Source organism: Xenopus laevis, chromosome 3L, assembly GCF_017654675.1.
Source record: "Xenopus laevis strain J_2021 chromosome 3L, Xenopus_laevis_v10.1, whole genome shotgun sequence".
Classification (NCBI taxonomy): Eukaryota; Metazoa; Chordata; class Amphibia; order Anura; family Pipidae; genus Xenopus; species Xenopus laevis.
The window spans coordinates 105,127,005-105,142,181 of NC_054375.1; the positions used below are offsets into that span (position 1 = coordinate 105,127,005).

Here is a 15,177-nt window from a genome sequence, read left to right on the forward strand (position 1 = left end):
GTGTGTATGTGTATATTCACAAAATTATCAGCTTGCCCTATCTTTAGCTTTCTCACATTCACCTTGTAATAAAAGATCACTATTACACTGTTCTTGCCATTCCACCTATATCTCTATATTTGCTTTCCTTATTACAAAATATATGTGATGCCAGTGCAAAACAATCCAACACAACCACCACTTGCCCAAGAAAACCCCACCCTGCCACCCATCAAGTGAAGAGCTCCTCATACAGTATGTGTGTATATAAATATATATTTGTATACATATAGACATACACACTTGGAGAAAAAAATGTTCATAGCACAGGGATCATACTGAGCAATTTATTTGATTCATGATATCAATATAATAACTCACTTATTTTTATAATTGAGAGCAGATTTTTGTGTATCACTTAGTAGAAAACTGTATTAAATATGCATTCAATTTTAAAGGACAAGGAAAGGCAAAAGCAGTAGGATTTTTCCCCAGAGCCTGTGGTCCATTTCAGAAAAAGCTGCATTAACCTGGGGAAAAGCATATTGGGCTTGCACATCCTAAAAGCAGCAGTGTCTTTATACAAAAAAACACCTTTGATCTCCCAAACTCCCCCAATTGCCTCCATTAAGGTTCTAGGAGGTCCCTCATAGGCTAAAACAGCACTTGGACAGCTTTTAGGTAGTGAATGGTCGAAGTTTCATCCTTCAAATTTTGACGTTTTTTTCAACTTCGAATCGAAGTTGGACTAATCGACGGTCGAAGTACCCAAAAATTACTTCGAAATTCGAAGTTTTTAACTTCGAACCTTCACTTCGACCTTTGATAAATCTGCCCCATAGTAAATGCACCTATCCTTGTCCTTTGAAGACATAATGCAAAAATCTGAGGGCACCACAAACTACCTCCACCATAACATTTAGTAATTAGCACTTCAAAAAAAGTACTTTTGACACAATATATAACTGTTTATTAATAGAAAAACCAAACTGAAATTCTAGCTTGAAAGGAATGTAATATGACTACAAACAGTCAAAAGAACACAAAAACAAGAATGCTCAGTTTTAAAATGACTGGCCAGGGCCCTAAAGATTCTATAACTGCAAGAAGCTTATTTGAATCTCCATGTTATATACCTGTCTGGAATATCATATGATGTTCCAATATCTTTGGTTTCCTTGTTAGTTTTTGTTTGGTTTGCCATCAAGAAGTCCACTTTATCTTGTAGCTCTGTGTTCTGTAAATGGAAGTTGAACAAGTTATTGTGGATTTGCAGGTTTGTGTTTAAACTATAAACTACAGGGCAAGTTCAGCTGTGAGAGGCAGTACTCTGCAAATCATTACTGAATGTGGGGTAGATTTATGACATTTGGCGATGTCTGAAGAGCTGCTGAGAGAATAGAATGGGCTCCAGGTTAAATGCCCAGCCCTACTTTGCAAAGGTATAAACATGTTCGTGTTTAGAATGGCATGCATATTTTAAAAACACAGCAGCTTTAGTGAAATCTATAGGAATTGCTTTTTGTCCATATTAATATGGTGTATTTTGCTATTGATAACATTTGTGTTGTCACTTTAAAATCAGCCGCATTTACCAAGATCATATGGGTGAGAGTCTGAGCACAATTTTAAGATTTAAGCTATGAAAATTAACTCTAGTAGAGTTTGAGGAAATATCAGGACCCCCACCTAGTGAATTCCTGTGCAACCTCTCCATCCATTATCAATTTTTTTTTTTGTTCACCGCTACCTATATTTGTAGCCCCACCAAAGTATGTGCCAATACATTAGACACCCCACCTTCACTCGTCCTTTAAGGTACTGGGCTGGCAGATGGTATTCTGAAAGATTGGTGGATATGAATTGCTTACATATTAGGCTTGCTGGTCATATGGATCCAAGCCGCTCTGCTCCTTGTGTTAAGTGCACTGACAGTGACAGTATCAGTTTGTGTGCATACACAGAGTGTAGTTCTGCATGAAAATGCACACTTTTGCTTTACTGCTGTGAAATCTGCTCTATATACTGTATGTGCACACAGGTCAACATTGTGTGTTTAGAGCAAGGAGCGGATGGAAGCAGATCCACCTGGTGTGCTACTGGCCTTAGGGCATTAAGCATCCGTGACTTCTTAGCAAGGTTAGTTGTCTGAAACTGTGCATGTTATCTTTTGGTTTCTATCACAACTGAGATAAAGTCTGTTTACTTTGAAGTGAGACTGTTCAGCAGTGTTTCTCGAGGTGTGGTAGCATATTTATTGACACGCAGAATTGTAATCCTGAATAAGGACATTATCGCTAAAGGTCTTTGAAAGGATTCACATTCATCAGAACCCACCTGCAGACAAGTTATAACTTTATTAGGGCTCATCAGTTTACAAAACATGTAATATACATAAACTGGGTTATGCCTATAGTTACCTTATAGGAGTAAACTGCTAGTACAAGGGTCTCATACATTTAAGGGGTCATTTACTTTAACCATGGACACAAGTGCAAATGTGCACCCTATATTTTTCATGTAATAATATTTGCATTTGTGGTCTGAATTCACTCTGCACCTAGCAGTGCAGCACTGGCAGGGAGCATCTGAATAACACGCAAGATAAAAGACAGGTGGGGTCAGGCATTCCTCCTCTGCCTACCTTTTATAAAAACAGGCCCCTTTTTGCACTGTGCTCCCTGCCCTGCACTTAGTAAATGCCCCCCATAGTCTTAAATGTCCTTGTTGATTGCCAAATTACACACATGATTCAGTCCTTGACTCTGCACAAAGTTCTACAAAAAAATGTTCATGTAACACTGTATGAATAGATGAAGAAATGCAAAAAAGTTCCCAATTAATAAAATATGCTGCATCCAAAAAAGTTTTGGACTATTATTTCTAAATTATTTTTTTTATTATTTTCACCATAAATATGTAGGCATTTGATAAATACGAAGTTTGCCTGGCTGCAGCAGGGAGCTTGGGGAGCACTTTTGGATTGGTTAAAGATTCAGCATAATGCAGCCATAAGTAAAAGGTTGGTATTATTTTCATTCTTTATTTTTTGTAGATGATACTTATAGATGAGAAATTATCAAGACTGCAGTTATCATTTGTAAAGGGCACATGCCTCTTTTAGTTTATCTGAGTAATACCAATAGAACTTCATTGTTGTAATGTTGTATTATGCTCCCTGCAGGATAATGAAATACATTGTTAGTAGCCCAAGATGCTCAAGAGGTGTTTTTACTACATTGACTTGCTGAGGAGCTTAGCTTATGTTGCACCATAGGCAAAACTGAGCAACATACTAATGCCATTTACATTTTCATCTTACCTCTCCTTCCAGAAAAGCAATCCTTTCTAGCAGTTGCTGGATGAGTAAGTCTTTGTAGTGAACCTTTTTCTTCAGCAATTCAATCTGTATAAAAACGACAATTTTCAGCAAAATCTTTGCTTTTATTAAGAAAATAAGGTCATTGAAGTACCTTGTTATAATTCCTGATTCAAAGTTTTTTGTTGGATTTTCTAACAATTTTCTCCAAGAATGATGGGAATCTGGCAAATCTACATATTGTATACTTGATTGTTAAATCATGTGTTTGCATATATTTTATTTGTTATATATATATATATATATATATATATATATATATATATATATATATATATATATATATATATATCTCATTGTTTTTAGGCTTGTCCTGATCCTCTCTGAATGTATAGATTTCCTTCTTGCAGAGGGAAAGTAACTTCCTAAAAGGAAGTTACACAAGATGTATTCAGTTTCCTATTTAGAATAACTTCAAAGAGTTTTTCTCTGTTCCCTTCGAAAATTCCCTCTTGTTGTCATTATATATTTTACTCCTCACCCGTCTAGAAGTGTATACAGACATATGAAAGGGCCAGTAGACAATAATCAGATTTTACATCAGTGCATTATATAGCTTTATTTTTCAGTATCTAGACAGTTGTCCCTTTAATGAAGAGTCCCACTGACTTCCCTGTTTAGCTGGTTATGGCCCCAGAAATTGCCCCCTCATGTGTACCAACAAATATCACTTTTTCATTTTTCCTTATCAATCTCACCTCTTCAATCATATGTTTAACCTTCTTTTGTTGGCAATGAACCATGTCATCCAGATGCTTAATGCGTTCTCTTAAACTTGTCGCAACTTCCTCTAAACGTTCGTTCCTGACAGAAACAAACCAAGCAAATTGCATGATTCTATAATTGAAGTCATTCTGATTATTATTCATCCCAAATGATATTTATTTTGTAGCAAATAATCTGCCTAAGGTATCATAAAATGCTTTCCTTCTTTTTCTTAAGTGATTCATTTGATTGGTCAGATCAGTACCATATGGCATCCATGTCTGTAGCCTTACTGCTTTAATATATAGCTTCCTGTCCCTACACTTAAAAAAATCAGTTTATTAGTTTAATGGCAATTTAATAATCTGCAAAGAATTGGCCTGTTCCGCCCACCCTTGCCAGGAAACAGGGGAGGCCAATGCCTATACTGACCCAATAGAGACCTTTTTTAAATGTACCAATACAAATAAAGCATCTTTAACTATGTTGCAATTACTATGTAAAATATTGCATTTCCGGCTATTTCTTTAATGTCTTTTAGAGCTTTAAACATTACCTGTCTGGTGAATGCATTTGCATCCTGTTATCAAGATTTTGTATTTGTTCTTCATGTCTCATCAATTGTTCATGCAGTTGCTCTCGTTCCTAAAGGATACACATATACCTATGACATTTTGAAGTTTATTTGTCTTCTCATATAAATAAATACTTCCTGTACAGAACTGGTGATCTCTCTCTATGCCCGTTTTTGTATATGCATACCAGAAACACTGGCTAACTTCAATCAACATGGAAAAGAGGCTTCACTTCAGTGAAGCAGGAGAAGTAGAGCATAAAGAATGAGCAGTGGTACTAACATTGCAAAGAGCTGGTGTACATCAGAAAGAATATATATATATATATATATATATATATATATATATATATATATATATATATATATATATATATATATATATATTATAATAGTCTTTTAATTTTGCTTTTGTTTAATCTCAAATCTAAAGACATATACACAAATCTAGCATCCTGTGCTTTATTTCAGTGATGGAAAGGTACCTGTTCCATACGATGCACTAATTTGTCAAGTTCTGCAATTTTTACATCTCTTTCTTCAATTTTAATCTCAGCAACGCGAACCTTCTCACTAGCATCTTCAACTGCTTTCATGTACAGTCTTGTCTGATCCTTTAAAGAAACAAAAAAGCTAATAACAGTTACTACAGATCATTTACTACGGCACTGTTAAGTGCAAATCTCCGGCACATGTTTTGTCTCTGATTCCAGCATCATTCCAGGATCCTGCTATATAGCATGTTCTGTTACTTCTGTGCAATTTAGCAATGCATATACAAATGAGCACCCACGTTTTAGTTAATCGCAAGCATTTTGCCGTGGATATTTGTCTTACTACATGTGTGTGCGAATGGAATCATGCCGGTGCAAGGCATCACTAATGGCATTAGTATGTGATTCACTGGATACAGATCTCTGGTGTAACTCCTAGGCAATGTTCCCTCTAAGGTGTGTGCTTGTCCGCACACACACAAATTTTGAGCATAGCGCATACAACAAATTATGGTGAGCACAAAGAATTTTGTGTGAAAACACAATATTTTGTATTAATTCTGACCTGAGCACACAGTTTTTAAAAACTGCGCTCAAAAGTTTAAAATGTGCACACAAAATATTTTTTTGTGCACATATCTGAAAAGGAATTTGAGGAAACATTGCTCCTGAGGATCCCTTGCATGTGTAGGTACTTGCAGGGCAGGTTGAACAGACACTAAGGGGCAAATTCATTAACCTATGGAAATTCGCCAGTGACGGCTTTGTTCACATCGGCACACTTCGCTAGGTGAAAATTCACCAGGACAAGGCTAACTCACTAAAATGCAAAGTTGCGTCCAGGGCGCCGAACGATGGCGAAGTTTTGCTAGCGTTAATTCGCCAAGCAAAGTTGTGCTAGCGTTGTCTAATTTGCATACGCCGCAAAGTTAAATTTCAATGGACATATATGTAGCAGCAAATACATTACACCGGGTACCCATTGCAGCCTATCACCCCGAAAAACTGAAAAGTTGCCAGCATTTTTTGGGATGTTTTCTACTATTTTTTGAGGAACTCCTATTTACTCTATTGCACTTCGCCTGGTCTGAGGTGGCGAATGCAAGTCTGGCCAAGAGGTATTCAACGTTCATTACAATCCGCATCTTAGTGAATTTGCATAGTTACGTCCATTCGCCAGAGCGAAAATTCACCTGGCGTTAGAGTGCGAAGTAGCAGTACAGTCTATCTCCTTCGCTAGCGAATATACGCCTGCGCCTGTTAGTAAATCGGTGAAGTGCCAAAATGACGCCACGTTGGCGAATTTTAGCTAACGTTAGTCACTCCGCCCTTTAGTGAATTTCCCCCTAAGCACCTTTATGAAAGGCTTAAAAACAAGAACAATTCTGCATTCATGTCCTGAACTTGCTTTTGTAAATACACCCTATTTTTTCCATAAACTTTTTTTTATGTACAAATTTACACATAGCTAAAATCACTGTTAAAATTAGGGATGCACCGAATCCACTATTTTGGATTTTGCCGAACCCCCCAATCCTTCACAAAAGATTCTACCGAATCCGAATCCTAACTTGAATATGCAAATTAGGGATGGGAAGGGGAAAACATTTTTTACTTCCTTCCTTTGTGACAAAAAGTCATGTGATTTCCCTCCACACCCCTAATTTGCATATTCAAATTAGGATTCGGATTCGGTTTGGCCGGGCAGTAGGATTCAGCCAAATCCGAATAATGCTGAAAAAGGCCGAATCCCTGCCGAATCCTGGATTCGGTGCATCGCCAGTTAAAATGTTCATAAGTTTCTTAAGAGCAGATCTTTTCTAATTACCACAAGCATATCTTTTTCTGCAGTGTATTTCAGTTCCTCTTGTTGAAGCTTTTCTTCATATTGACTGTACAGCTTTCGTGTCATTTCTCTCATGACTTCAGCATTAGCTTCCTGGGAAGATTCAATCTGTATACACAGAAAAATGCACCAAAAATCAGAAAATGATCTCATATATTGTGGCCAACTATAGATCTACTTCCATCTCATCAGTGATGGTGTTTGTGAGCCTTTGAAGCATTTCTCTGCTGGCACATCATCCAGCGGAGAAATATCCAATACCCCATAGTCATTAAAATATTTGAAAATTGCCTGTCACTAATATGTGAATGTTAGATGTTATTAAGAGATATTTGGGCATTACATTGGGCATTGGGCATTTTCTCAATTTGAGCAACATGGCAAAAGAATCTGCACACAAATATGTTTTGGTCTCTATGTGTGGCATAACTGTAGTGCTGTTAAAGGAATGTGTGAATCGTCTTTTTTACTAGATTAGTTAAAAATATTTGAAACCTCACCTGATTAATTAATGCTCTACTAACAATATGCCCCTTAATTCCTTCCTAATTAACATTTCATCTACACAGAGTCAGGAATATGCTGTAGGAACACCAATTCTCTGGAATTAACTTCCAGGTTCTATCAGACCTTTTCCCATCTTTCAGTTTATATCAATATTATACACAATCATTCAAAGAAGGTTACTCTCATATAGGTTAGCTTCCCTTAATGATTTTACCATTGCCACCTAGTGAGTTATTTCCACATCTCTCACTTTGCTGATTCCTGATTTGGCCCAACCCCACACTTCACTATCATGGACCCTTTTCCTTTTCAATTGTAAGCTCTAATGGGCAGAGCTGTCTTTACCTCCGTATTTACAGTATATGTAACTTATATGCTTGGTGTATACACACTTCTGTTTTACATTGCTAAGGAATAGGTTGCCACATTATACATACTTGTTACTAATAATAGTACAGTACATACTGTGCTATTATTCCAGAGGATAGGACCAATATAACTACCAAGACTGTTCCTCTTTTTCCATCAGTTTTTTTCATCTCTAGAACTAATCATCGAACCAGTATATTACAACAGAGAATAAATGGGCTGTTTTTAAAATGTAATTAATTGTAATGTGATTAATTATATAACTGTAGTTGTCAAAAAAAATCACATCAATATTACATCATATTTATATATATATATATATATATATATATATATATATATATATATATATATATATATATATACGCATGTACAGGAATAATGTTTACTGCCAACTATTATGTAGAATGATATAATTAAACATGGACCTGGGCGATGTCTGGTAAATATAGCACGTAATAGTCACTTTCTGTAGATCAAAGTTTATAACCACACAGGAGCCAAGAGTTTCAGGAAATGTTTACCTTGACTTTTAACAACTGGTTTTCACTTTGGGCAGTATCCAACAACTGCTGCTTTTTTTTCAGTTTGTCCAAGGATTCTTCATACGAATGTTTTAAATTCTTCATTTCATCCTTAATGTTGCTGTTTTCCAAGGTCATATCCACCAGAGTTTTCTGAGAGACATACAAATTATGCAAATACAATTTTGCTAAAAGTATTGCCACTTCATTTGTCAGTATTTATGAAGGACTAAGTGTGTATTTGTTTTCATACTAGTGCCAAAATCCATCTACTACTTGCTGCCCTGAAAGAAAGAAAGCTAAAGTCACAGTGTTAGTGCTAGACTAATGATTTGTGAAATTCTTTTCTTAAAAGTTGCAACTTGGGGGCAGAATTATCAAGGGTCGAATTTCGAAGTATAAAATACTTCGAAATTCGACCATCAAATTAAAACACTTCGAATTCGAATATCGAAGTCGAAGTATTTTTCATCGAATTTGTCCATCGAGCGATCGAATTATAATCAAACAATTTCAGCGATCGATCGAACGATTTTCCTTCGACCTCTAAAGACTTAGAAAAATGTTGTAGAAGGTCCCCATAGGCTAACATAGCACTTCGGCAGGTTTAATTTGGCAAAGTATTGAAGTCGAACAGACAGTACTTTGATTATCGAATGGTCAAATATTCAAACGATTTTTACTTTGAATCGAAATTTGAAGTCGTAGTATCCTATTCGATGGTCGAAGTATCCAAATAATTACTTCGAATGTCGAATTTTTTTACGTCGAAAATTCCCTCAAATTCACTTCGACCCTTGATAAATCTGCCCCTATAGTTTTTACTTCTGTATATATAAACTATTATTACTAACATGTAATTATCATTAATATCTTACTTTTTTGACATGTGGTATCAGGAGGTTTCAATATTCAAGCTTTTGGTAGTTAATTTAAAAAAAATGTCATACTTGTGTATTTTTATTGTAGAGGCAAGCTAAAATACTGTATAACTGTCAGAAAGGAGGCTAAATCATGAGACTACTATAATCTATGGAGGTTAATGATTGTGGTTAAGTGTCCTGCATGCTACTTAACCGTCAAATCATCTCTTGTACTTTGAACAGGCTAAGTATTAAGCAGTAATTCTACACAAGCAAGTAACCAACACATTGAAACATTCCAGCACATTGTAATACAAACAAATTCCATACAGATATAAACTGTATGACAGTTACGTGTTGCCAGTTTTCTATAATGATATGCTTAAACTAGTTTAATGGCTTCTACTATATAAGGTAAGTAATTTTATATGTGCATTTTGCAAAGTAAGAGCATCTCCCATATTTTAGAATAATCTCAATTCCTTTACACTGTTAGTGCCATTACACTTTTGACTAGGGATGCACCGAATCCAGGATTCGGTTCGGGATTCGGCCAAGATTCGGCCTTTTTCAGCAGGATTCGGATTCGGCCGAATCCTTCTGCCCGGCCGAACCGAATCCTAATTTGCATATGCAAATTAGGGATGGGGAGGGAAATCACGTGACTTTTCGTCACAAAACAAGGAAGTAAATTTTTCCCCCCTTCCCACCCCTAATTTGCATATGCAAATTAGGGTTCGGATTCGGTTCGGTATTCGGCCAAATCTTTCACATAGGATTCGGGGGTTCGGCCGAATCCAAAATAGTGGATTCGGTGCATCCCTACTTTTGACTAGACAGAAATACTGTGTTTTCTTTGCATCAGTAGGGAAGAATGAACTTCCCATTCATCAGATCTCTAGATGAGAGCAATGTTTCTAGCATACCTGAATTTCTATAGAAGCCGCATTCAGGGAACTATTGATTGTTCCAAAGGTATCCAGTGCTGCAGATTGCGCCTGGGAGTGGCTCTCCAAGAACTCCTTTTGTACTGAAGAAACCTGAGTACAGGGTATAGACATTAATTATTAAGAAAACAGCTGTTGTGTTGCCCATTCATTTTTCAGAGGAAAATATTGCTCTGAAAACTTAAAGGGGTTGTTCGCCTTTGTGTAAACTTTTAGTATTATGTAGAGAGTGATTTTCTGGGAGAATTTGCCATTTTCATTTTTTATTATTTAATTTTTGAGTTATTAAGATTTTTATTCAGCAGCTCTTCAGTTTGCTATTTAAGTAATCTGATTGCTAGGGTCCCAATTAACTTAGCAACCATGCACTGATTTAAATAAGAGACTAGAATATGAATAGGAGAGGGCCTGTATAGAAAGATCAGTAATATATGTGTGGGCTTACAGAGCATTTGTTTTTTCGATTTTGGTCATTGACCCCCAATTGAAAGCTGGAAAGAGTCAGAAGAAGAAGGCAATTCATTCAAAAACTATATATAAAAAAAAAAGACCAATTAAAAAGTTGCTTAGAATTGGCCATTCTATAAAATACTAGAAGTTAACTACAGGTGAACCAATCCTTCAATTGCCACAGATGTTCTTGTATTTTAGGAAAAGAGATGACGAGATTTAAAGGATGGTAAATATAAGCACCTGTTAACATTTTAAATAGATTTTAATTTAATTTCTTGGCTATTGCAATAATTAAAGGGGCACATTGTAACATGAGTTTCATCTACAAGGTATGTGTTCCCTATATAACTTGCACATGGGGAATTTTGGCCACTGCAGGACTCAAAACACCAGAAATCACCTATCGTCATTTCCTATATCAAATCATGGGAAACCATCTGAGTATGGCACAGGGGGTGGGCAGGAAGACATTGCTCATATTTTTGCTTTGGAAAAAGATAAAAAAGATAGCGCTACTAGTGGTATAATGATAATATATGATAATACTAAAATGATGACACAGTAAATAAGCACTGTTATAATATACTCACTTTCATTTCATGAGTGAGCTGTTGAACTTTTTGTTTCATTTCATCATACTCTCCAAACATTTTCTCTCTGATTTTTTCCAAAGTCCCTCTCACCTGAAATATAATAAGGCACATTTTTACGTTATGCCATGAGTACAGCACACATGCATTTCCTATTCTCGCTGTTACAATAACATAATAGTAATATTAATGCTTTTTTTATGCATGTGCCAAGAACAGGTTATTATTTACTTACATCTTTGATGTAGTTCATCTCTTCCTTTATCTGGCTAGTAGACCACTCATAGACAACAACCTCGTTCTGATGGTTGTTTTCAGCCCTCTGTACAACACCATATACCACTCCATGGGAAGCCACTGCAGATGGTGAATTGTTTTTGGGAATGGTGTAGAGATGCTAAAAAGAAGGAGAAAACAGTAAATCTAGGCATGCTATTTAGGGAATTCCATACCCCCACATGGATTTTAACTGCAAGTACTCTTGCCCCTTGGTTGGGGAGAGGGCAGGGTGGCTTGCTGTTAAAATCCATATGAATCTATAATAGCCATATGGGAGCCTGGGACTGCATGTGGCATGGCCAAACATGGTGGCCAACAACCAAACTGCAACAAACCGCACTAGTGGCCACCAACTAAACTGGTGCACCAAATGCACTTTTACATAGTTCCAATGAATCACATTAATAGAGTTATCTAAGAGTATAAAGGTTTACATTAATAGAGTTATCCAAAAGTATAAAGGTTTAACTATAATTTATATTTAGCTGTGTTTTAGGCATTTTATTATTGAAACCATAATATTGTTATAAAATTATTTAAGAATATATTTACAGATAAAGATTGTCTTACAAGGGTTGGTGGTTCAGATGTGTTCTTTTCAGACAAGACAATGCCATTTCTCTTTTTTCTCCTTTCTGCTGTACTTCTAAGATCAGCCTAAATGAGAAAGAAAAATCAAATCTTTCTTTTGGTAATTCAAAGTAGATTAACTAACACATACAAACACATGCATTTCAAAATAATGTCAAAAACTTGAACCAATATAAACTGCACTTCTCCATTCAGGGGTGTTACTATAGGAGAAACAGATTAGTAGACAGACTAATAAGCAATTTAAAGGGATACTGTCATGGAAAAAAAAAAATTCAAAATGAATCAGTTAATAGTGCTGCTCCAGCAGAATTCTGCACTGAAATCCATTTGTCAAAAGAGCAAACAGATTTTTTTATATTCAATTTTAAAATCTGACATGGGGCTAGACATTTTGTCAATTTCCCAGCTGCCCCTGGTCATGTGACTTGTGCCTGCACTTAAGAAGAGAAATGCTTTCTGGCAGGCTGCTGTTTTTCCTTCTCAATGTAACTGAATGTGTCTCAGTGGGACATTGGTTTTTACTATTGAGTGTTGTTCTTATATCTACCAGGCAGCTGTTATCTTGTGTTTGGGAGCTGCTATCTGGTTACCTTCCCATTGTTCTTTTGTTTGGCTGCTGGGGGGAAAAAGGGAGGGGGGTGATATCACTCCAACTTGCAGTACAGCAGTAAAGAGTGATTGAAGTTTATCAGAGCACAAGTCACATGACTTGGGGCAGCTGGGAAATTGACAATATGTCTAGCCCCATGTCAGATTTCAAAATTGAATATAAAAAAATCTGTTTGCTCTTTTGAGAAATGGATTTCAGTGCAAAATTCTGCTGGAGCAGCACTATTAACTGATTCATTTTGAAAAAAAAAATTCCCCCCATGACAGTATCCCTTTAAATGTGTTCTAAGAAAAATATCCTATTTCTGGATTTATAATGTAATAATTTTGCTGGTGGCACTATCTACCAGCTGTCTTTATAAGTGATGGGTCAAAACAGTACAGAGGATGATTAAAAAACATAAAATCTCTAAACAATTGTGATGGCAGAATATTTCTATTGTAACTATTTACACTTACATCTTTGTTTATAATGACAACACATGAGGCCATGAGTAGTTGCAAAATAAATTGCTCTCTAAAAACACTCTTTCTGGGATTGTTCAAACCCAAATGTGACACACATTGATAAGCATGCATAGTGCCTTAGAATGCCATCAGTGTAACCTGTAATGTGGAATCACCTTAATCCTTACAGCCTAAAAAGTGTGCTCCATTGCTAAAAAGGAAATTAATTTGTAATTTGCCCAATTTAGTTCACTAGCAGGCGGGTCATTTGCTGGCATTTTTCCCAGGCGTCACTAAGACGAAATGCCAAAAATAGTTTCTAAGATAAAGGTGTGAGATTTGCTTTTGTTATGGCACAAGGAGCCTATTCCTGTATTACCCCAATGAAAACCCTTGTCAGTTGCCGTAATAATCACCTTTTCTCACTGACAATTTTTGGTGTTTTACATCACTGAGACACAATGACAGAGAACATTGCACGTAAAATTAACTTTATATTTGTATTTACTTTATTATAAATCTTAAGGTGCAATGTATAATATGCTGCTTTTAAGAGGGCTTGGGTAAGAAATATTTGCCATACTTTCCACTTGTTGCTGTCCTTGATATTCCCAAGAGTGTACTATGGACCTCTCTGTGTCTTGATAATACAAATATGCAGTCTTATCACCAAAGGGTGATAACGCGAAGCCTACTGGAAATCAGCACACATATCACATATTCACAGTATTAGCCGTTACACACTTTGAATTTTACAGCATACCATGCTATATAAAGTCTATATTCCAGTTCAGTTCTAATATGATGCATTATGAAGCTCTGGTAATAAAAGACTAAGGCCTAGAGCAAAACAACATGTTGTGCTATTGCTAATAATTACGTGTGTATTGCCTTTACCAAGTCATATCATGAGACATCTGCAAAGAGAATGATATGGAAGACCGTATGAAAAGAAATGTGAATCAGTGATCACATTACACACTCTTAGCTGCATTGAACATGTCCCTGTAACACATTGATGCATACAAATAACATCTCGCCAGGCTAAAATGTCTAGATAGTTGCTCACCGTAACTGATAATCCCACTAAACAGAAGCCATCATGGTCCAACGGCAATACCAAAAGGGGCAAGCCTGCTTAAAAAAACTGAAGAGCCAGACCTGGTTTAACAAAATACTGGTGTGAAAAGCAAGGTGTGCTTGAGTTTTTCTTTAAATTCTTTCACACTGACAAAAGGCACAAAGCTACCTCCAAAATAAATATAATCACCCAAAGGAAATGTAGTATTATGGGCAAGTCACTGAAAGTTATTAACCCTATATACACTTTCTACAACCTGCCTGATGATCTACTGTTATTTTACATATCTACTGTTATTTTACATTGTCACTCTTTGGGGGGGGGGGTTACAGAACCTAGAGCGCATTCTGAAACATTATCTCATGCCCTATACATTAATAATGTCTCATAAGACTGTTGATTTCCATGTTTATTATAACCCCAAAGAGCTCATTATTATATATAAGCAAAAACCAAGTGCAAAAATGACTGCAAAACTGAGCATGCATTTAAAAAGCAAATGCTCTGTAAGGCTACAAATGTGTTTGTTTTGTAACCACTAATTTTTATTACTCGTGTTCAGGCTTCTCCTATTCATATTCCAATCACTGCATAATTGCTAGGGTAATTTGGACCCTAGCTACCATGCAAATTGAAGAGCTGCTGAATAAAAAGTTAAATAACTCAAAAATCACAAATAATAAAAAATGAAAACCAATTGCAAAGTGTTTTAAAATATCCTCTCTATATCATACTAAAGGTTATTTCAAAGGTGAGCAATCCATTTAAGGGTGATACAGTCACCAACATATATGCCCAGGTGTGCATGTAAAGTAACAGACTAAATCTGTGTTAAAAGTTGTCAGGTCACATGTTAAGACCACTAAAGTATCAAACAGACAAGGAAACACACCCAAACACTTCAGCTTAAGGCTGTCTGACTTGAAGCCCGGAAATC

The 15,177-nt window shown here is 36.1% G+C and overlaps 1 protein-coding gene and 1 long non-coding RNA gene across 3 annotated transcripts in view; one reads left to right on the forward strand and one right to left on the reverse strand.

Annotated features, from left to right (window-relative positions):
* The window catches only part of LOC108711366, a 75,340-nt gene that overhangs the window by 11,701 nt on the left and 48,462 nt on the right, over nt 1–15,177 (forward strand). The window contains exon 2 of the long non-coding RNA XR_001934884.2: nt 2,903–3,001. This is a non-coding gene — a long non-coding RNA (uncharacterized LOC108711366). The remainder of the gene's footprint in view (nt 1–2,902; nt 3,002–15,177) is intronic.
* The window catches only part of LOC108711364 (myocardial zonula adherens protein), a 45,102-nt gene that overhangs the window by 7,427 nt on the left and 22,498 nt on the right, over nt 1–15,177 (reverse strand). For both annotated transcript variants that reach the window (XR_001934883.2, XM_018253029.2), the window contains exons 3-13: nt 12,080–12,166; nt 11,466–11,627; nt 11,231–11,323; nt 10,167–10,280; nt 8,378–8,530; nt 6,960–7,085; nt 5,123–5,251; nt 4,620–4,708; nt 4,057–4,162; nt 3,302–3,385; nt 1,116–1,216 (exon numbers count right to left, since the gene is read on the reverse strand). Coding sequence is in view for 1 of the 2 variants with exons in the window: in XM_018253029.2 (XP_018108518.1) it covers nt 1,116–1,216; nt 3,302–3,385; nt 4,057–4,162; nt 4,620–4,708; nt 5,123–5,251; nt 6,960–7,085; nt 8,378–8,530; nt 10,167–10,280; nt 11,231–11,323; nt 11,466–11,627; nt 12,080–12,166 (1,244 nt within the window). In the remaining variant the exon portion in view is untranslated. The remainder of the gene's footprint in view (nt 1–1,115; nt 1,217–3,301; nt 3,386–4,056; nt 4,163–4,619; nt 4,709–5,122; nt 5,252–6,959; nt 7,086–8,377; nt 8,531–10,166; nt 10,281–11,230; nt 11,324–11,465; nt 11,628–12,079; nt 12,167–15,177) is intronic.